Source organism: Giraffa tippelskirchi, chromosome 5 (assembly GCF_054371585.1).
Source record: "Giraffa tippelskirchi isolate mGirTip1 chromosome 5, T2T-mGirTip1v1.2.pri, whole genome shotgun sequence".
NCBI lineage: Eukaryota > Metazoa > Chordata > Mammalia > Artiodactyla > Giraffidae > Giraffa > Giraffa tippelskirchi.
The window spans coordinates 79,719,954-79,742,684 of NC_137279.1; the positions used below are offsets into that span (position 1 = coordinate 79,719,954).

A 22,731-nucleotide genomic window follows, 5' to 3' on the forward strand; every position below is an offset into this window, starting at 1 on the left:
GTGAACTTTAATGTTTCCCTGAGTTCTATAATCTGTTTAGTAAATAATCAAATCCAAGGAGGAGAATTTCACGGGAGCCTCCAATTTGTAGCCAAGTCCAACAGGGGTTGTGGGTAACCCGGGGATCTACTGTTTGCAATTGGCATCTGAAGGAGGGAAGGCACTCTCATGGGACCACTTAACCTGTGGGATCTGACACTATTTCCAGGTAGATAATGTCAGAACTGGGTTAAATTATAGGACATCCAGCTGATGTCACAAATTGCTTGGTGTTAGGATAAAAACTCACATATCTGGTGTCAGAAGCGTTATGGGTATAATAGCAGTGTGAGAATAAAGGAGAAATACAGAAGAAGACTAGAGTTTTTCCAATCAGTTTCACATACAGCAAAGGCTCAAAGCCTTCCTCTTCCTCCCATACTCATCCTCAGAAACCTCACTCCATCCATTTTCACCCTTTACTCTACAAGTCCAGTGACTCTTTCCTGCCCCTAAATATGCTAACATCTTCCCCATATTTAAGAAAAACAAAGCACACACACACACACACTGCTTTGTCAACCTCATGTTCTCTCTTAGCCATGTCTGTTTCTCCCCTTATACCAGTAAGTTTTAGGAAGGTACATCTACACTTTGTCTCCACTTCCACATCTTTCATTTACCCCCTAACTATTTAACTTGCATGGACCTTGCCAAGATGTATAACAATACCCTAACTGCTAAAACCAGTAAACAAAAGTTTAAGTCTAGTGGACACCACCCTATTCTAAGTTTACTGAGATCTCTTTTCAGCATGACACTGACCCCATGCCATCCTTCTTGAAAAGCTCTACTCGCTTCACTTCCCAGGCATCATTTTCCTGGTTTCCCACATACATTCATATTTTCCAGGCTAGTCTTTACTTCTAGGCTAGTCAGGCTAGTCTTTGGAAGAGAACTTCACTTGTCCATCCCCTATTACCTCTAAGCCAGAAATTATGACATTTATTTTATTTATAGCAATATCTATTACATTCTTAGAAAGAGACCAACCCAGAAAAGAAATTCACTATTCTAATGAAATCCTTCCAGGCATTCTTAAAATGGAACCCTCTCACATAACTTTTAAATTACACGAGGTAAGAAGAAAACATTTTAAGATGATGTCACTCTTCAGTTTGAGACTTACTATTTACTCTGGTACACACATCATACATTTATGCCCATAGCCTCTCCAACTTCTTCAACTGCAAAAAAATACATGTGCTCCCCACATATCTACCCACTGGAATACAAATGCACACCCAGATATGCAAATTCATAATAAAAACTCAACATCGTCAATTCTGTAGGTAGGTAGACAAGTGGAAAGGTACATGACTAGATGAGCTGGAGAATGGACAAATCTAAATTACAAGAGATAAATTGGGGAAAAGTTACAGGTGAACAGAAACAATCAATTAATGCTAGAATAATGAAATATGTTAGATGGTACAAAGAAAACTTTGTCACTAGTTAGTGTCACAATCTCAGATTAACTTTTGGGGCCTTATCTACAGAGGTGAGGCTAAATGATTCTCTAAAAATTCATTACAGTTCCAAAATCCTATGATTCTACAGAAAACTCAGCTTTAAAACGCATTTATTGCTGCTTTTGACTTACTGTTTTCATTCTTTATTATTATTTAAATCACAATATCAGTAATCATGCTCCAAAAACAATGTTTGATGCTGGGGCCTTTGTCTTTGGCAGTCCTTATGATAAGTGCTATAATGGAGGGGTTAAAAAAAGTACTTAAAGAAGTATGGTGACAGAATATTTGACTCTGCCTAAGGGAGCTGTGGAAGGCTTTACAGAGGAGGTGACAATTTAGCTGGGTCTTAAAGATAAGACAAGTTTCAGTTGAAGTGTCTCTGGAAAGTGTTAGAAATCCAACTACAACCTAATAGTAAACAGATATGAATAACTGCTAAGAGTCTATTTCTTTTCTTTTTAAGCATGTTCCACCAATAATACTGTTAATGGAAGTAGTTTGTCTTCTACTGATAGAAGAGAATACAAAAAAGAGAGAAAATGAGACTAAACTGTAACTTAATAGTGCACTGAAATTCTGACACATAGGTGACTTCTTAAAATGACATCCACTGTGATGTCTGCAGATCCTTGCAACGTCATTTTAATTCAGAAATGTAAAAATTAAGATATATGACTTCCCTGGTGGTACAGTGGATAGGAATCCACCTGCCAATGCACAGGACATGGGGTTGATCCCTAGTCTGAGAAGATTTCACATGCCATAGAGCAACTAAAGCCCATGTGCCCAAAGACCCCAAATAGCCAGAGCAATCTTGAGAAAGAAGAATGGAAATGGAGGAATCAACCTTTCTGATTTCAGACTATACTACAAAGCTACAGTCATCAAGACAGTATGGTACTGACACAAAGAAAGAAATATAAATCAAAATAGAAAGGTTGGAGATAAATCCATGCATCCATGGACACCTAATCTTTGATAAAGGAGGCAAAAATATACAATGGAGAAAAGACAGTCTCTTCAACAAGTGGTGCTGGGAAAACTGGTCAACTACGTGTAAAAAAATAAAAGTAGAACACTTTCTGACACTACACACAAAAATAAACTCAAAATGGATTAAAGACCTAAATGTGGACCAGAGACTATAAAACTCTTAGAGGAAAACATAGAACACTCTCCAACATAAATCACAGCAAGATCCTGTGACCCACCTCCCAGAGTAATGAAAATAATAACAAAAATTAACAAATGGGACCTAAGTAAATGTAAAAGCTTTTGCACAACAAAGAAAACAATAAGCAAGGTGAAAAGACAGCTGTCATAAAGGGAGAAAACAATAGTAAACAAAACAACTGACAAAGAATTATCTCCAAAATATACAAGCAGCTCATGCAGCTCAATACCAGAAAAACAAACAACCCAATCAAAAAGTGAACAAAAGACCTAAACAGACATTTCTCCAAAGAAGACATACAGATAGCTAATAAACATCACTCATGCTCAACATCACTCATTATTAGAGAAATGCAAATCAAAACCACAATAAGGTATCATCACACACTGGTTAGAATTATTGTTGCTGTTTTTCAGTCAATAAGTCACGTCTGACTCTTTGTGATCCCATGGACTGCAGCATGACAGGCTCCTCTATCCTTCACTATTTCCCTGAATTTGCTCAAACTCATATCCATTGAGTCAGTGATGCCATCCAACTATCTCATCCTCTGTCACCTCCTTCTCCTCTTGCCCTCAATCTTTCCCAGCATTAGGGTCTTTTCCAATGAGTCAGCTCTTTGCATCAGGTGGCCAAAGTATTGGAGGTTCAGCATCAGCCCTTCCAATGAATCAGTTCAGTTCAGTCGCTCAGTCGTGTCCAACTCTTTGCAGCCCCATGAACTGCAGCATGCCAGGCCTCCCTGTCCATCACTAACTCCCTAAGTCCACCCAAACTGATGTCCATTAAGTCGGTGACACCATCCAACATCTCATCCTCTGTCATCCCCTTCTCCTCCTGCCCTCAATCTTTCCCAGCATCAGGGTCTTTTCCAATGAGTCAGCTCTTTGCATCAAGTGGCCAAAGTATTGGAGTTTCAGCTTCAACATCAGTCCTTCCAATGAATACCCAGGACTGATCTCCTTTAGGATGGACTGGTTGGATCTCCTTGCAGTCGAAGGATCTCGCAAGAGTCTTCTCCAACACCACAGTTCAAAAGCATCAATTCTTCGGCGCTCAGCTTTCTTTACAGTCCAACTCTCACATCCATACATGACCACTGGAAAAACCATAGCCTTGACTAGATGGACCTTTGTTGGCAAAGTAATGCCTCTGCTTTTTAATATGCTATCTAGGTTGGTCATAACTTTCCTTCCAAGGAGTAAGCATCTTTTAATTTCATCGCTACAGTCACCATCTACAGTGAGTTTGGAGCCCAGAAAAATAAAGTCAGTCACTGTTTCCACTGTTTCCCCATCTATCTGCCATGAAGTGATGGGACTGGATGCCATGATCTTAGTTTTCTGAATGTTGAGCTTTAAGCCAACTTTTCCCCTCTCCTCTTTCACTTTCATCAAGAGGCTCTTTAGTTCTTCTTCACTTTCTGCCATAAGGGCGGTGTCATCTGCATATCTGAGGTTATTGATATTTCTCCCAGCAATCTTGATTCCAGCTTGTGCTTCCTCCAGCCCAGCGTTTCTCATGATGTACTCTGCATATAAGTTAAATAAGCAGGGTGACAATATACAGCCTTGACGTACTCCCTTTCCTATTTGGAACCAGTCTGTTGTTCCATGTCCAGTTCTAACTGCTGCTTCCTGACCTGCATACAGGTTTTTCAAGAGGCAGGTCAGGTGGACTGGTATTCCCATCTCTTTCAGAATTTTCCAGTTTATTCAGGGTTGATGTCCTTTAGGATTGACTGGCTTGATCTCCCTACTGTCCAAGGAACTCTCAAGAGTCTTCTCCAGCACCATAGTGCAAAAATGTTAATTCTTTGGCACTGAGGCCTTCTTTTTGGTCCAGTTAATTCTATATTCCGGCCATCATCAAAAAATCTACAAACAATAAATGCTGGAGAGGGTGTGAAGAAAAGGGAACCCTTTTACACTGTTGGTGGAAATCAAACTGGTACATCCACTATGGAGAACAGTGTGGAAATTCCTTAAAAAACTGAGACTGGAACTGCCATATGACCCAGCAACCCCACTGCTGGGCATACACACTGAGGAAACCAGAATTGAAAGAGATAGGTGTACCCCAGTGTTCACTGCAGCACTATTTACAATAGCCAGGACATGGAAGCAATCTAGACGTCCATCAGCAGATGAATGGATAAGGAAGTTGTGGTATACAGACACAATGGAATATTACTCAGCTATAAAAAGGAACACATTTGAGTCAGTTCTAATAAGGTGGATGAACCTAGAGCCTATTATACAGAGTGAAGTAAGTCAGAAGGAGAAAGACAAATACTGTATATTAATGCATATATATGGAATTTAGAAAGATGGTACCTACAGTCCTACAGGCAGCAAAGGAAACACAGATGTAAAGAACAGACTTTTGGACTCAGTGAGAGAAGGAGTGGGTGGGATGATTTGGGAGAATAGCATTAAAACATATACAGTGCCATATATAAAACAGATAAGCAATGCAAGTTTGATGCATGAAACAGGGCACCCAAAGCCAGTGCCCTGGGACAACCTAGAGGGACAGGGTGGGGAGGGAGGTGGAAGCAGGGTTCAAGATAGGGGGGCACATGTGGCCGACACTATGGCCGACACTATGGCCGACTCATGCTGATGTGTGGCAAAAATCATCAAAATACTGTAAAGTAATTATCCTCCAATTAAAATCAATACATTAGTTTGTTTTGTTTTTTTTTTAAAAAAAAGCCCTTATGCCACAACTACTAAGCCCGCACTCTAGAGCCCACAAGCTGCAACTACTGAAGCCCATATGCCTGGAGCCTATGATCTACAACAAGAGAAGCCACCATGCACCACCACAAAGAGCAGCCCTCACTCACTACAGCTACAGAAAAGCCTGCGTGTTCTACTCCCATTTTTTTAAGGAATCTCCACACTGTTCTCCATAATGGCTGTACTAGTTTGCATTCCCACCAACAGTGTAAGAGGGTTCCCTTTTCTCCACACCCTCTCCAGCATTTATTGCTTGTAGACTTTTGGATAGCAGCCATTCTGACTGGTGTGAAATGGTACTTCATTGTGGTTTTGATTTGCATTTCTCTAATAATGTACCATGTTCGATGCATGAGACAGATGCTCGGGACTGGGGCAATGGGATGACCCAGAGGGATGGGATGGGGGGGGTGGGAGGGGGTCCGGGAGGGGGGCACATGTGGACCCATGGCTGATTCGTGTCAATGTGTGGCAAAAACTACTACAATATTGTAAAGTAATTAGCTCCCAACTAAAAAAAAAAAAAAAAAAAAACAAAGATGAAACAAAAAAAAAAGAAAAGCCTGCGTGGAGCAATGAAGACGCAGCACAGCCAAAAATAAGTAAATAATAAAAGGAAACTGCATTAACAAAAGAAAATTAAGCTATAATTTTCATTCAAATTAAATAATAAACAAACCACAAAGTAACCAGATGGGCCTACAAAAAAATGCTTTGCTAAAGTCTTAGCAATATGCTAAGATTTTGTGAATTTTATGATGGATATTAATAAGATGTATCCTAGATTCAAGTGAAACTTTAAATGACATCATGTTAAGACTGTGATTTGAAGTGAGTCATATTTCTAACCAATAGCAAAAATGAAAGAAGTTAATTTTAAACAAATTCATAGTACTCACAATTTTCACACTCAGGCTTGAAACTCCATGATCATGAAGTTCATCCTCAAATAGGAGAACTTCTTCGAAAAACTTAATCTGTTCTCTGGCTTTCAATTTCTCTGTATCTATATGATCTGTTGTAGGTACAACCTAAAAGAAAAAATTTAAGAACGGGCACATAAAAAAAAATTTAAACAGTTTTCCTACCAATATTTTCTGCATAGACAGAGCATGATTCTAAATTTCGATGTTATAAGCAGACACAAAAAATGAGATACATACCTTGTCCCTGAAAAACCGAAAATGTCCAATATTATAGCTTCACAATACATAGAGTCAAAATTCATCATCTCATTCAAATCATCAACTGCTCTATTGTGACTATGAGAAAATTAACTATCTGAAAATTAGTCAATGTGCTGAATAAACTACTACTATCATAGAAGTTCAAAGCAGTTTGGTGCTATAAAAGTCTACTTATAAGACATTTATTTGGAACTTAGAAAAATCTTTCCTCTAAGAATGATGTTACATATTTTAGATCTGTCTCCAAGTCCACAAACAAAAGTGTTTTAAACATTGAGATAAATAAGAACTTTAGAGAAATTTTAAAGGAAACTCTTAGTATTCCAAAGAGCTTTAGAGGATACTGGCTATTTTTTTTTTAAAGTATTATTTTACAGCCACCAGACACAAACATATGTAACCCAACAAAAGCACCAACAATCTCAAGGTGGGTCACATCAGTAACTCACTAAATCCAAGTGTCTCCTAAAAGTAACATGAAAGTATGTTTTGTGATATTTTATAGTTTTTACTATAAATGTTCAGCTATAAAATGTTCAGCTTTTCAACTCTTTAACAAAGTTGTATCATGAACAAACACAACAAAGCAATGCTTGTCAAACTATAAGTATTCAGTATATGGTAGCTATTATTGTACTTTACTTAGAAGCTGTGAATAGGTCATTTTTTTTTCACTCATGGATAGAAATAAGAAATTTAGAGTAGTTTCAGAAAACTGGATGAGAATTAGAAAAATATGATAATGGATATCTAAGAAATTACATAGACTTTGTGGGAAAATGGTTTTAGGTCCCTATTAAGTAATGCAGAGGAGGAAAGGTTGCTATGAAAGAATTTGGCAATTTGATTCCCAAGAGGTGAAAAAAATGTCCATGTTTACTTACAGATAATATTTTAGCTCTCTACAATTTTATTTCAACATTGAGCAGACATGAGACCACACATGGAGGTGAAATTAAAAGGAGCGGAAGAAAGGTGAGGGGTAGGGATAGGGATTTAGGGCAGCATATGACCAGTCCTTTGCATCATCTGCATGTTTGTGATCTATTTAAGACAAAGGTTGGTGCCTCTAGGACTGCCTAAGAGCATAAAACTTTAGCTAGTATTAAATAAATACAACTTTTAATTCCTTACTTTTTATTTAGTTTTAGTTCAAAGGAACACATTTGAAAGATCCTCCTTATAGATACATCTGATTTCCAAAAATTAACCATTACACCTTGTTAGTAAATGGCCATTTCACTAATATTTCATATATGCCTTCAATAAGTGATTGGTGAACATGAATCCATCCGTTTTGCCAAGTAAGTACTCATAAAATGTTTGAAAAAGAAAGACAAAAAATAATTAGATAACACGTGGATTAGGGAAATTCATTATATTTAGCTTAGCTATATACTATCTTCTTCATTCATAAGGACAAATATGTTTAAAACTTTATATTTCTCAGCCTTTTTTCTTCCTCAACTCCACTTATCTCCCCTCTGAACTCAATCATCTGAAAAGGTAAAACAGCTAAACTTAAGAGATACTGAACATTTCTGGCTTCTGCTATTGTCAAAATAAATAATCTCGACAAACTTTCTTGCTGAAAGTGAAAAGTAAAAGTGAAAGTCGTTCAGTCGTGTCGGACTCTTTGTGAGCCTATTGGCTGGCTATACAGTCCATGGAATTCTCCAGGCCAGAATACTAGAGTAGGTAGCCTTTCCCTCCTCCAGGGGATCTTCCCAACCCAGGGATCAAACCCAGGTCTCCCGCATTCCAGGCGGATTCTTTGACACCTGAGCCACAAGGGAAGCCCAAGAATACTGGAGTGGGTAGCCTATCCCTTCTCCAGCGGATCTTCCCAACCCAGGAATCGAACTGGGGTCTCCTGCATTGCAGGCAGATTCTTTACCAACTGAGCTATCACAGAAGCCCAAGTAAGTTAAAGGCAATTTAAAAAGCTGGATGAAAAAACAAAAACTTCTTAAAAGCTTTATACAGTCAATGCAGTGAAGAAGGACTGGACTGAGATCTGGAAGAGGACTGGAGCCCAGACAAGTGAAAATGAGCCTACATGTGGCTGGCTTTAGCCCTGAGGCATCAGCAGTGGCTGGACCAGAGGATAGTCTGAGGTCTGCTGGCACCATCACTGTTCAGTCTTCACCAGGGGCAGAGGCCTTGGAGAATTCCTTGCCCTGCTCCCAATTTTGCAAAGACATCTCAAAGTGCTACAAAGGATCTACAACTTCTTATATTACAGGCCCAGTAAGCTAAAGGCAAAGGAGAAAAGGAACGATATACCCATTTGAATGCAGAATTCCAAAGAATAGCAAGGAGAGATAAGAAAGACTTCCTCAATAATCAATGCAAAGAAACAGAGGAAAACAAGAGAATGGGAAAGACTAGAGAACTCTTCAAGAAAATTAGAGATACCAAGGGAACATTTCATGTGAAGATGGGCACAATAAAAGAAATGGCATGGACCTAACAGAAGCTGAAGATAGTAAGAAGAGGTGGCAAGAATACACTGAAGTGAAGTTAAGTGAAGTCGCTCAGTCATGTCCAACTCTTTTCGACCCCATGGACTATAGCCTACCAGGCTCCTCCATCCATGGGATTTTCCAGGCAAGAATACTGGAGTGGGTTGCCATTTCCTTCTACAGAATACACTGAAGAACTATACATAAAAGATCTTCACGACCCAGATAGCCAGGATGGTGTGATCACTCACCTAGAGCCACACATCCTGGAATGTGAAGTCAAGTGGGCCTTAGGAAGCATCACTACAAACAAAGCTAGCAGCGGTGATGGAATTCCAGTTGAGCTATTTCAAATCCTAAAAGATGATGCTGTTAAGCTGCTGCACTCAATAGGCCACCAAATTTGGAAAACTCAGCAGTGGCCACAGGATTGGAAAATGTCAGTTTTCATTCCAACCCCAAAGAAAGGCAATACTAAAGCATGTTCAAACTATAGCAGTTGCACTCATCTCACACGTGAGCAAAGTAATCCTCAAAATTCTCCAAGCCAGGCTTCAACAGTACGTGAACCATGAACTCCCAGATGTTCAAGCTGGATTTAGAAAAGGCAGAGGAACCAGAAATCAAATTGCCAATATCCACTGGATCATAGAAAAAGCAAGAGAATGCCAGAAAACCATATACTTCCATTTTATTGACTACACCAAAGCCTTTGACTGTGTGGATCACAACGAACTGCGGAAAATTCTTCAAGCGATGGGAATACCAAACCACCTTGCCTGCTTCCTGAGGAATCTGTATGCAGGTCAAGAAGCAACAGTTAGAACTGGACATGGAAAACAGACTAGTTCCAAATCAGGAAAGGAGTACGTCAAGGCTGTATATTGTCACCCTGCTTATTTAATTTATATGCAGAGTACATCATGCGAATTGCTGGGCTGAATGAAGCACAAGCTGGAATCAAGATTGCCGGGAGAAATATCAATAAACTCAGATATGCAGATGACACCACCCTTATGGCAGAAAGTGAAGAACTAAAGAGTCTCTTGATGAAAGTGAAAGAGGAGAGTGAAAAAGTTGGCTTAAAACTCAACATTCAGAAAACTAATATCACAGTATCCAGTCTTATCACTTCATGGCAAGTAGATGGGGAAACAATGGAAACATGAGAGACTTTATTTTGGGGGCTCCAAAATCACTGCAGATGGTGACTGCAGCCATGAAATTAAAACATGCTTACTCCTTGAAAGAAAAGCTATGACCAACCTAGACAGAACATTAAAAAGCAGAGACATCACTTTGCCAACAAAGGTCTATATACTCAAAGCTATGGTTTTTCCAGTAGTTATGTATGGATGTGAGAGATGGGCTATAAAGAAAGCTGGGTGCCAAAAAATTGATGCTTTTGAACTGTGGTGTTGGAGAAGACTCTTAAGAGTCCCTTGGACTGCAAGGAGATCAAACCAGTCAATCCTAAAGGAAATCAGTCCTGAATATTCATTGGAAGGACTGATGCTGAAGCTGAAACTCCAATACTTTGGTCACCTGATGCCAAGAACTGACTCATTGGAAAAGACCCCGATGCTGGAAAAGACTGAAGTCAGGAGGAGAAGGGGACGACAGAGAACATGATAGTTGGATGGTATCACCGACTCTATGGACATGAGTTTGAGCAAGCTCTGGGAGTTGGTGATGGACAGGGAAGCCTGGTGTGCTGCAGTCCATGTGGTTGCAAAGAGTCAGACACGACTGGGCAACTGAACTGAACTGAACTGAAACCTCAAGCTATGATCCCATGTAAGAGGTTAGCAAACTAAGACTTCCAGGCCAATGTGGTTTGTCACCTAGTTTTGTATGAATGCAAGCCAAGAATCATTTTCACATTTTTTTCAAATGACTGTGGGGAAAATTTTTTTTAATATTTCATGACATAAAAAACTATATGAAATTCAAATTTCCATGTCCATAAAAAAAAATTTTGAAACACAGCTGTGCCTACTCATTTGCATATTGTTTATGGCTGCTTTCAACTACAACAGCACAGCTGAGTAACTGCAACATAACTCTATGGTCCTCGAAGCCTGTAATATTTACTATCTGATCCTTTACATAAACAGATTGCAGACCTATGCCCTTGACTATGAATGCCCTTAGTAGCTTATGAGAAATAAATAAAAATCCTCTCTGGAGGAAAATATCAAATTCCTAGGATTCAAAGAAAATAAGGTATATTAGGAGTCTAGACACCATAAATCAGAACCAACAGAAATAAGACAATAAAAGACACTAGGGACTCTAAATGCTGAAAATATGAGGCCCAAGCTATAAACAATAATGCACACTAGTCTTATTTCAAGGAAATAAAATTAAGGTTGAACATATCAAAAGATACTAGGAAATACTTTTTAAACAGAATTATGATCAGGCAAATCCTGCTGGGGGTGGGGGGGAGATGATCACGATGTTCTACTTCTTTCACTCTCTGTTTACATTAAACTGTATTTTCATATTTCATGAACTTTTCTAAGTTATTTCACAATTTTCAAAAGGCTTAAAAATGTACAAATAGTCAAGCTAAAAATATTCTTGATACCTTGCAAGAAAAGTAAGTCTTGGTCACATCTTTCAAGTGAACGTCTCTCACTCTCTCACATCAGATGAAGGTTTATAATAGGGAAACTACTTGATATAAGTACTTTTATATTTATCATATAAAGTTAATTAATAGCAAATGTTAAGAACCCAATGTTAAATTTCTTTTTCAAAAATTACTGAAAATAGTGTGTGCGTGTATGTACATCCTATTAGGAAATACCATGAAATTGCTATGTTTTACAGTGATTTCTTTCTTTAAAAAGAAAAAGAGATACAACTCCCACACTATAATTCACTGGTTTTTAGTATGTTCACAAGACTGTATAGACATCACTATTACCTAATTCCAGAACATATCATTACCCCAAAAAGAAACTGTCATACCCACTAACAGTCTCTCTCCATTCCCTACTTCTCGTAGTTCCTGGAAGCCACTACTCTAATTTTTTTCTATAGATTTGTTTTGCAAATCCTTCTGGAATCATATACATGTAACTTTGTGTCTGGATTCTTTCACTTAGCATAACGTTTCCAAGGTATGTATCACTGTTTTGTTTCTTTTTAAAGACTAAATAATATTTCACTGTCTAGATACACCAGTTTTGCTTATCCACTGATGAACATCTGGGTAGTTTTCACATTTTAGCTACTATGAGTAATGCAGCCATGAATATTTGCATACAGGTTTTTATGTGGATATATAGTTTTCTCTCTTGAGTGTATACCTAGGAGTGGAATTGCTAGGTTACATGATAACCATGTTTAACTTTTTTTTTAATCGCTGGCAAGAAAAAAATGAGTAACAAGAAATCTACCATTTAAATCACTTATAAGTGTACAGTTCAGTAGTGTTAATTGTATTCACACTGTTGTCAGACAGAACTCTAAAACTTTTTCATCTTGCAAAACTAAAACAGTATCAGAATTGTTAACCTACAGGTCTGTGGTAAACAACTAGCAAGAAGCATGCAATATTCATACATGTTCTTCTTGCCTTTTATCTTACAAACTCCATTCATTTCCAATGTTTGTGTCAGCACATTACCCCTCCACTTTACTTTTAAAAGCTCAAAGTATTAAAGATTATATACAAATGGACAACAAGCATATGAAAAGATGCTCAACATCACAAGTCATTAGGAAAATGCAAATCAAAACCTCTCACACACTGCTGGTGGGAATGTAAAATGGTATAGCTGCTATGGAAAACAGTACAGAGGTTCCTCAAAAAATTAAAAATAGAATTATTACCATATGATCTAGCAATTCCACTTCGGGGTATACACTCAAACAAATGAAAGCAGAATTCTGAAGAGATATTTGCACACCTATGTTTGTAGCAGCACTATTCACCATAGCCAAGAGGTAAAAGCAACCTGAATGCTCACTGACAAGTGAATGGAAGAACAAAATGTATATACATGCAATGGAATATTACCCAGCCCTAAAAAGCATGGGAAGTCTGACACATGCCACAACATGGATAAACCTTGAGAACATTACGCTAAGTGACATAGTTCAGTTCAGTCGCTCAGTCATGTCAGACTCTTTCCGACCCCATGAATTGCAGCACGTCAGGCCTCTCTGTCCATCACCAACTCCTGGAGTCTACCCAAACCCATGTCCATCGAGTTGGTGATGCCATCCAACCATCTCATCCTCTGTAGTCCCTTTCTCCTCCTGCCCCCAATCCTACCCAGCATTAGTGTCTTTTCCAATGAGTCAATTCTTTGCATGAGGTGGCCAAAGTATTGGAGTTTCAGCTTCAACATCAGTCCTTCCAATGAACACCCAGGATTGATCTCCTTTAGGATGGATTGATTGGATCTCCTTGCAGTCCAAGGGACTCTCAAGAGTCTTCTCCAATACCACAGTTCAAAAGCATCAATTCTGCAGCGCTCAGCTTTCTTCACCATCCAACTCTCACATCCATACACGACCAATGGAAAAACCATAGCCTTGACTAGACAGACTTTTGTTGGCAAAGTAATGTCTCTGCTTTTAAATATGCTATCTAGGTTGGCCATAACCTTCCTTCTAAGGAGTAAGCGTCTTTTAATTTCATGGCTGCAATCACCATCAGCAGTGATTTTGGAGCCCAAAAAAATAAAGTTTGACACTCTTTCCACTGTTTCCCCATCTATTTCCCATGAAGTGATGGGACCAGATGCCATGATCTTAGTTTTCTGAATGTTGAGCTTTAAGCCAACTTTTTCACTCTCCTCTTTCACTTTCATCAAGAGGCTCTTTAGTTCTTCTTCACTTTCTGCCATAAGGGTGGTGTCATCTGCATATCTGAGGTTATTGATATTTCTCCCGGCAATCTTGATTCCAGCTTGTGTTTCTTCCAGCCCAGCATTTCTCACGATGTACTCTCCATATTGTGTTAAATAAGCAGGGTGACAATACACAGCCTTGACGTACTCCTTTTCCTATTCGGAATCAGTCTGTTGTTTGATGTCCCGTTCTAACTATTGCTTACTGACCTGCATACAGGTTTCTCAAGAGACAGGTCAGATTGTCTGGTATTCCCATCTCTTTCAGAATTTTCCACAGTTTATTGTGATCCACAAGGCAAAGGCTTTGGCATAGTCAATAAAGCAGAAATAGATGTTTTTCTGGAACTCTCTTGATTTTTCGATGATCCAGCGGATGTTGGCAATTTGATCTCTGGTTCCTCTGCCTTTTCTAAAACCAGCTTGAACATCTGGAAGTTCACAGTTCACGTATTGCTGAAGCCTGGCTTGGAGAATTTTGAGCATTACTTTACTAGCATGTCAGATGAGTGCAACTGTGCGGTAGTTTGAGCATTCTTTGGCATTGCCTTTCTTTGGGATTGGAATGAAAACTGACCTTTTCCAGTCCTGTGGCCACTGCTGGGTTTTCCAAATTGCTGGCATATTGAGTGCAGCACTTTCACAGCATCATCTTTCAGGATTTGAAATAGCTCAACTGGAATTCCATCACCTCCACTAGCTTTGTTCGTAGTGATGCTTTCTAAGGCCCACTTGACTTGACATTTCGGGATGTCTGGCTCTAGGTGAGTGATCACACCATCGTGATTATCTGGGTTGTGAAGATCTTTTTTGTACAGTTCTTCTGTGTATTCTTGCCACCTCTTCTTAATATCTTCTGCTTCTGTTAGGTCCATACCATTTCTGTCCTTTATCGAGCCCATCTTTGCATGAAATGTTCCTTTGGTATCTCTAATTTTCTTGAAGAGATCTCTAGTCTTTCCCAATCTGTTGTTTTCCTCTATTTCTTTGCAATGATCGCTGAGGAAGGCTTTCTTATCTCTCCTTGCTATTCTTTGGAACTCTGCATTCAGATGGGAATATCTTTCCTTTTCTCCTTTGCTTTTCGCTTCTCTTCTCTTCCCAGCTATCTGTAAGGCCTCCTCAGACAGCCATTTTGCTTTTTTGCATTTCTTTTCCATGGGGATGGTCTTGATCCCTGTGACATAATCCAATCATAAAAAGGCAATGTATGGTCCCACTTACATGAGGTATCTAAAGTAGTCAAATTCACAAAAACAGAAAGGAGAATGGCAGTTGCCAGGTGCTAAGAGGGAAGATATGGAGAAGCTGATGTTCAATAGGTACAGATTTTCAGTTTTTAAAGAGGAAGAAGTTCTGGAGATTGGTGGCATAACAGCATGAATATACTTTAACACTAATTAATATGCTTGAAAATAACTAAGATAGTAGTTTTATGTTATATATCTTTTTACCAAAAGGAAAAAAGAAAAAGAAAATTTAAGATACTGAATCATACTAAAATAACTGGGCAAATGTTCCAATGTGCTTAAAAAAAAAAAAACTTTTTTAAATGCATGCACACTAAGCATGTTTTATTCCTAAAAGGCCGTACCAATAGAAAAGGCAGCCTTGTACTTCTGTTTTCCTGTATATCTAATTTATTTATTTAATAAGTGAAAGTGAAAGTTGCTCAGTCATGTCCAACTCCTTGCAACCTCATGACTATACAGTCCATGGATTTCTCCAGGCCAGAATACTGGAGTTACGGGTAGCCTTTCCCTTCTCCAGGGGATCTTCCCAACCCAGGGATCAAACCCAGGTCTCCCACATTGCAGGTGGATTCTTTACCAGCTTAGCCACAAGTGAAGCCCAAGAATACTGGAGTGGGTAGCCTATTCCTTCTCCAGCAGATCTTCCTGACCCAGGAATCGAACCAGGGTCTCCTGCATTGCAGGCAGATTCTTTACCAGCTGAGCTATCAAGGAAGCCCATTTATTTTATAGGAAAGAAAAAAAAACAGCCAAATGTTGATAGGTTACTATGGGTTGGTACATATTATGCATTTGACCTGTTTTCTCATAATATTCTCATACCACAATCTGAGAGAAGTGCCCACGGTAGCCCAGACAACAAATGACAAGGCTGGGTATGAATCCAGCAAGGTCAGTATTACTCCATGACTGGCTCTCTCCTCCTACACCATGATACAACTCAGGGTAATGGGTTATACAACCTGAAGAGTGAGAAAACATTAAATATACACACACACACACACACACACCAGAAGCCACCAGCAACTAAAAAGCAAGAATTTAAGGGCAAAGGAAAGGCTTCATTCTAATGCCTCATTCTCTGATACTCTTATTGTACATATAAAATACCTTCTCCTACACTGGCATACACTTCCTATACATATTAGGGCTTCTGAATAAGTGTTCTGAGGAACAGCTGAAGGATTAAATAATTAAAAATCTCAAATAATATTATAGGTCAAAAAATATATATATTATAGGTCAAAAAATCCTTAGATATTAAAACAAAGTTAAATGTAAAATATGTTCCTATGAAAGTGATCTTCCACATTTAACAAATGTGCTTAACAATAAGCTCTAGCATCACAGTGTTACCTTACTAAGACATACATAATTAAAGATCTTGAGCCCATTTCTTCATCAACAAAATGAGGATAATAATGCCTATCTAACAAGATTATTTTGAGAGTTAAACAACTAAGTCCTAACAATTTTACCTGGAAAATAGTCACTATTTTTTAAGGCGGCAAAGGAACACATTCATCAACTCTATTTAGATCATAAAGCAAGAGGTAAATACTATTTAGACAATATATCTACTTTTATTTTTGGTATTTCAATAATATTAACTTCACATTTGAAATATGATACTATAATAATAGCAGCTGCTATTAAGATCTTATTGTATTAACAGACACTGTGCTATAAACACTTAATAAATATATTCTTTACTACATCAAAACTGATATTATCCTTAGTTTACCAAAGGCTTGAAAGTGAAAGTGAAAGGCGCTCACTCATGTCCGACTCTTTGTGATCTCATGGACTATACAGTCCATGGAACTCTCCAGGCCAGAATACTGGATCTTCCCAACCCAGGGATGGAACCCAGGTCTCCCACATTGCAAGCAGATTCTTTACCAGCTGAGCCACAAGGGAAGCCCAAGAATACTGGAGTGGGTAGCCTATCCCTTCTCCAGCAGATCTTCCTGACTCAAAAATCTAACTGGGGTCTCCTGCATTGCAGGCGGATTCTTTACCAGTTGAGCTATCAGGGAAGCCCAAAGGCTTAGCAAAGATTAAACTGCTTTTCCAAGCTATTAAGTAATGGTGCTGAGATTTGAACTAAGGTCTGCCAAAGCCTCAGCTCCTTACCACTAGTAAGTGGTTGATCATACTGACATTTGTCAGCAACACCTTAGAACAAATTAAATGACAGGCTGAAGTGCCAATGAAGAGTACTGAGCATATGCCTTTCACCTCCTACTGCTCTCACACTCCTTGTCTCCCACAAAGAAAGTCATCATTATTACTGCATAAGGTAAAACAAATTCTCATTTCCTCACTTTCTGCAATGAAATAGCAAATGGTCTACATACTTCGAAAAGTTTTTCAATCAGGAATGAAGAGGGAATATTAATCTATAAAGTATTAACAGACTAGAATAACTTTCCTCCCCCATTAGACTGTAACGGAGGGATTATTTGTCTGTACTCTGCTGTATCCATGACTCCATGTAGCTAAGCTCCCAATACGAGTCCTGCCGGTTCCACATTCCTAGCGTCATTTACCATGAAGTGAATCTCTTCTGAAGCAGGTCAATACAGAGTTTTAGAATTCACTGAAAACTCCCATAGATAATTTTATATCAAAACTCTGCTATAAGGTAGATATTTCTGTTTATCCAATTTATTGATAAAATAGAATCAGACAGATTAAATAACTTGTCTAAAGTCATATCTGATTCACACATAGTGCAGACAGAACAATAATGCCAGTTGTCTGACCAAAATTCCTACCTGCCCACATACCCGTTTATCTGTAAAACTGCAAGCTACTAGCTAGCAGGGTTTGTCTAAATCACCTAATACCGTACATCAAGGACAGTACATTTTAATGCTTCTTGATATTATATAATAACATTAAGGCAATCCACCAGCTACTACAACCATATGTTTAACAAAAATGGTTCCACCATGGCCTTCTTTTATTTTGTGCTGACAATCAATGGCAAAATTCCCTCACATTAGGTTCTAAAGCCTCCCACAATACAAAGTAAGTAGGATGAAAGTAGCAGCATAAAATAACCCATTACTAGAAAGCTTTAACATTGAGACTATCCAAGGCAATTAATGATTCATAAAAGCAAAAAATAAGATTTACCTTTAACTTAAGTGATTCTCCAAGTAATGTTCCCTTATAATCCGTTGTATAGGTCCAATCATACGGTTTAATAACCTCTTTAGAGTGTTCACCCTCCGTCCTCAAATACCAAAATGAGAAGGATCAGATTCAGTGAGGTAGAATATAGAACATCTGTATTCATTTTGTTGTTTAGTTGCTAAGTCGTGTCCAACTCTTTTGTGACCCCATGGACTGTAGTATTCATGCATCACACCAAATTACATTCTATACATAATATAAAATATCCTATTAATAAACACATATACTTGTCAAAATTCACTAATATAAGATCTTTCTTAGCTTTTCCGTACATTTATTGTTACTTAACCTGTCATGAATTGATAATGTAGTCTCTCCAATTAATCTGTACACTGCCTAAGGACATGGTTTAAAGGTTTATACTTTTTTCAAAGAACCTAATAGGAACAAAATAACTCTCAATTTGATTATGAAATAAAATACATTTTTCATTTTTCTTGATTTCAATGCTCCTTAGATTTTCAATGCAAATCATAAGCAAACATTTTTCTTCAAAAACAGGAACATTAAAGTACACAGTGTAATGTGTCTTCACTAAAGAACACTGAAAGCTCAAAAAGCTAAACCTTCCATAGCTCACGTCAACTGTCATTCAGTTTAACTCAAGAAGTACTAAAAAGGGGGTAATTAATCTCTTTCATCAATGAGAAAAATGAACTCTAGAATGATTCAACTATCAAATGTAATAATAATACTAGCCCTTCATTCTAATAAAATACACATATCACGACTGAATACTTTTTCAGCTCTTTTCTATTTCAACCCCTAACTGCCCAGATTCTCACCTGCTTTCCTGCCACTCTTCAGCACAGGCTACTTTAAGCATTCCTTGGTAGTTGTTCACACATCTTAATGCATCTGTAGCATTGAACTCAATTCCAAAGCCAGAGCCATGCTGGATTCTTAAAACATTGTCACCAAACATCATTTCAGGGAGAGATGGCATATGCAATTCATCAGCTAACCTATGCATAATCAAAAGTCAGAAGGATTATTTTATATCACTGTTGGCACTCTTGTTTACTTTTGATCTCCGCAGAATACCTTCTACTCCTAAATGAGTTAAATAATACATGATTTAATAAGATGATATAGTTGTAAAGTCTATAAATGCTTTCATCATCCATTGTCTTTGTGTATACCTTTTTGGCACTGTACTAGGTAGTGGGCTAAATAATAAGACAAGTAATAAACAAATAAACAAAAAATACATAATATAATGTCAGCTAGTAATAAGTGATACACAAAAACTGAAGCAAAGCAATGAAGGGGTACCATTTAAGGTAGGATGATCAAAGACAAGTCTGAGATGGTTGAATCTGAGCCTCAAAACTACCCTGTGAGCTAAGAAAGGCTCAGAGAATTTAAGTAGCTAACTGAAATCACAGAGCTAGTAAGTGGTAAAACTAGGCCTCTTTCCATTATACTGCTGCTGCTGCTACTAAGTCACTTCAGTCGTGTCCAACTTTGTGCGACCCCATAGACGGCAGCCCACCAGGCTCCCCCGTCCCTGGGATTCTCCAGGCAAGAACACTGGAGTGGGTTGCCATTTCCTTCTCCAACACATGAAAGTGAAAAGTGAAGGTGAAGTCGCTCAGTCATGTCCGACCCTTAGTGACCCCATGGACTGCAGCCTACCAGGCTCCTCTGTCCATAGGATTTTCCAGGCAAGAGTACTGGAGTGGGTTGCTGTTTCCTTCTCCGTCCATTATACTAGCCTGCTTTATAAAAACTTGGACCTCAACTAGCTAGTCTTATTACACAAGAAAGTTATATTAGACCTACTATGAGGCCAAGATCACAAATTATTAACTCACAGATAAGTTACTACTAGCCTACACAGAATAATTTTTTTAATATTTGAAATAACTGGCAAAATTATTGAGCTGCCAATAAAATTGAGAGACTTTTGAGAAATCTGGGCTTTTGGTTTCTCTTTGGAAAATAAAAAGGAAGATTTGGCCAATACTGGACCTGTATTTCCACATGACACCAACTGCCTGGAACAGAGTAGAGGCTTCTCTCTCTAAGTGGGGTATGAGCTTGCTGGTTCACCAGTCCCCTTGACTCTTTAGAAAGCTGAGTTTGCAACCCCTGTTTTAAAGATTTTTAAGTGGCTACTAGTTACTTCTGAAAAAAGTAACTCTATGTATAGGTTTTTTATTGTTGTTGTTTAGTTGTTAAGTTATGTCGGACTCTTTTGCCTGCCAGACTTCTCTGTCTCTGGCATTTCCCAGACAAGAATACTGGAGTGGGTTGCCATTTCCTTCTCCAGGGGATCTTTCTGACCCAGGGATTGAACCCATGTCTCTTGCATTGGTAGCTGGATCGTCTACCATTGAGCCACCAGGGAAGCCCCATATGTGTAGGTTACCATGCCTTACACCCCTCACCTCAGTTACAACCAGGACTTTCAGTTTAGGGATCAAAGTTCAGCTTCTCAAACAAGGGCAATTATCTATGGGCTGGCAGGAACTCCTGAATTTTAGCCTGAGAACTCTGCCAAATACAGTCATGCTGAATTGAATAATGGCCAATTAAATTTATTCTGATCTCTCTTTTCCAAAGTTTGGATGACAGTTAAATAAAGCACAAGCCAAGAGATATGGCATGACATAGAACCATGAGGTAGTGAGGAGGGGAGAGTGAAAATTTTAAGTAACAGCCAGAGAAGCAGACAGAGCAAAGGAGAAACTGAAAAATAAGGATAAGAAGAAGATTAGAGACATCTATAGTTGTTTTGGTCATAAGAACTATTCATTTTCTGAGCTGTGTTTAATTATTTCTTCATGTACTATTAAATTCTCATCACTTGAGACAACCTAGGTGGACAGGGATGGAAAGGGGGTTGAGGGGTGGGGTAGGGATTCTCTTTCCTTGCAACCTGAAAGCATAACTAACACAGAGGCTCCATGGAAGCAATTTTCTAATTATCTTTTATATCAATTTTTTAATTTTATTGCTTTCAGAAAATTTTCAAAAAGTGTTATGTACTTTGTTCACAAACAAAACTATAAAATGTTATTTCACCTTTTCCTACTGATCAAAGATCACCATATTTAACAAACTTGTTAAGACAAGGTCCTCAAGTTCAACTGAGGATTTATACCTCTAGCTGCTGCTGTTAAGTCGCTTCAGTCGTGTCCAACTCTGTGTGACCCCATAGACGGCAGCCCGCCAGGCTCCCCCATCCCTGGGATTCTCCAGGCAAGAATACTGCAGTGGGTTGCCATTTCCTTCTCCAACACATGAAAGTGAAAAGTGAAGGTGAAGTCGCTCAGTCATGTCCGACCCTTAGCGACCCCACGGACTGCAGCCCACCAGGCTCCTCCATCCATGGGATTTTCCAGGCGAGAGTACTGGAGTGGGTTGCCATTGCCTTCTCCGATCTGCCCCTGAAGCACTCTCATCCCTTTTTATTTTGTTTTAACCTATCAAAGGCTGGAAAAAGCAAACAATCACACTTCTTTAAATTGCATAATGAATAAAAAGAGAACAGGAAAAATAATAATTCATTTATTAGGGCAAAGAGACTGTAGGGATCTTTTCTCCTTCTTTACATTTCTAATACAGTTATAAAGTATGCCATAGAGTCCAAAGTTTAAAAATGCTTTGAATGAAGTTCTAAGGGATCCTGAACAAAGCATAGGATTTTAGTGCAAGTGGTCTATGACAGCTACTTTAGCAGATCAGGTTTTCTTTTTTTTTTCTAAGACTTCCAGATTTTTGCACAGCTATATAGCTATACAGGTTAGGTAAAGTGAAACAATATATATAGAATGTATTTTTACATAAAGCTAACAAAAGATCTATGCATATCCCAAGACCACAATCATCCTCTTTCCAATTGTTCTAAATCTATTCCCAATTAGACATACTAATCAAGTCTTGTAAAAACCATGCATAAACAAATTATTTAAGCTTTAAATGTAAAAAATATTGATAGTAGAAACATCTGCTTCATTCCTGGATGATCAAATCCTCACCACTTTTAAGAATGAAGATGGGTTCTAATTTTACCATTGACTGCCCAGAAGAGGAGTTAATGTACCACAGACCCATGTTTCCGTAAGCTTGCTATCTCTGGTGAATTTTCTGTCCTCACATAACAATTATATTAATTTTGGCTATGAAGCAAAGAAAAAAACACTAAAAAATTAAAAAACTAAAAAAATTAAAGCTGCTCTTTCTTATAGGAAAACACCTTTGCCAGTAAAATTCTCAACTTGCTGCAAACTTTAAAAGGTGATAATGAAAAAAGCAAATACACCCACTGAGGGAAACCAGCACTTGCTCGCTTAGATTTTCAGAAGAACTAT

The 22,731-nt window shown here is 38.3% G+C and overlaps 1 protein-coding gene across 8 annotated transcripts in view; it reads right to left on the minus strand.

The window, feature by feature from the left end:
* Window positions 1-22,731, minus strand: part of TIPRL (TOR signaling pathway regulator) — a 95,784-nt gene that overhangs the window by 37,751 nt on the left and 35,302 nt on the right. For 6 of the 8 annotated variants that reach the window (XM_081489188.1, XM_081489187.1, XM_081489182.1 and 3 more), the window contains 3 exons: window positions 19,198-19,377; window positions 18,353-18,452; window positions 6,332-6,463 (listed from right to left, as the gene is read on the minus strand). In XM_081489188.1, coding sequence (XP_081345314.1) covers window positions 6,332-6,463; window positions 18,353-18,452; window positions 19,198-19,358 — 393 coding nt within the window. In that variant the 5' untranslated portion in view covers window positions 19,359-19,377. Of the gene's footprint in view, window positions 1-6,331; window positions 6,464-18,352; window positions 18,453-19,197; window positions 19,378-20,386; window positions 20,528-21,521; window positions 21,854-22,731 lie in introns of those variants that run through there. The other 2 variants (XM_081489189.1, XM_081489185.1) reach the window with 2 other exon arrangements.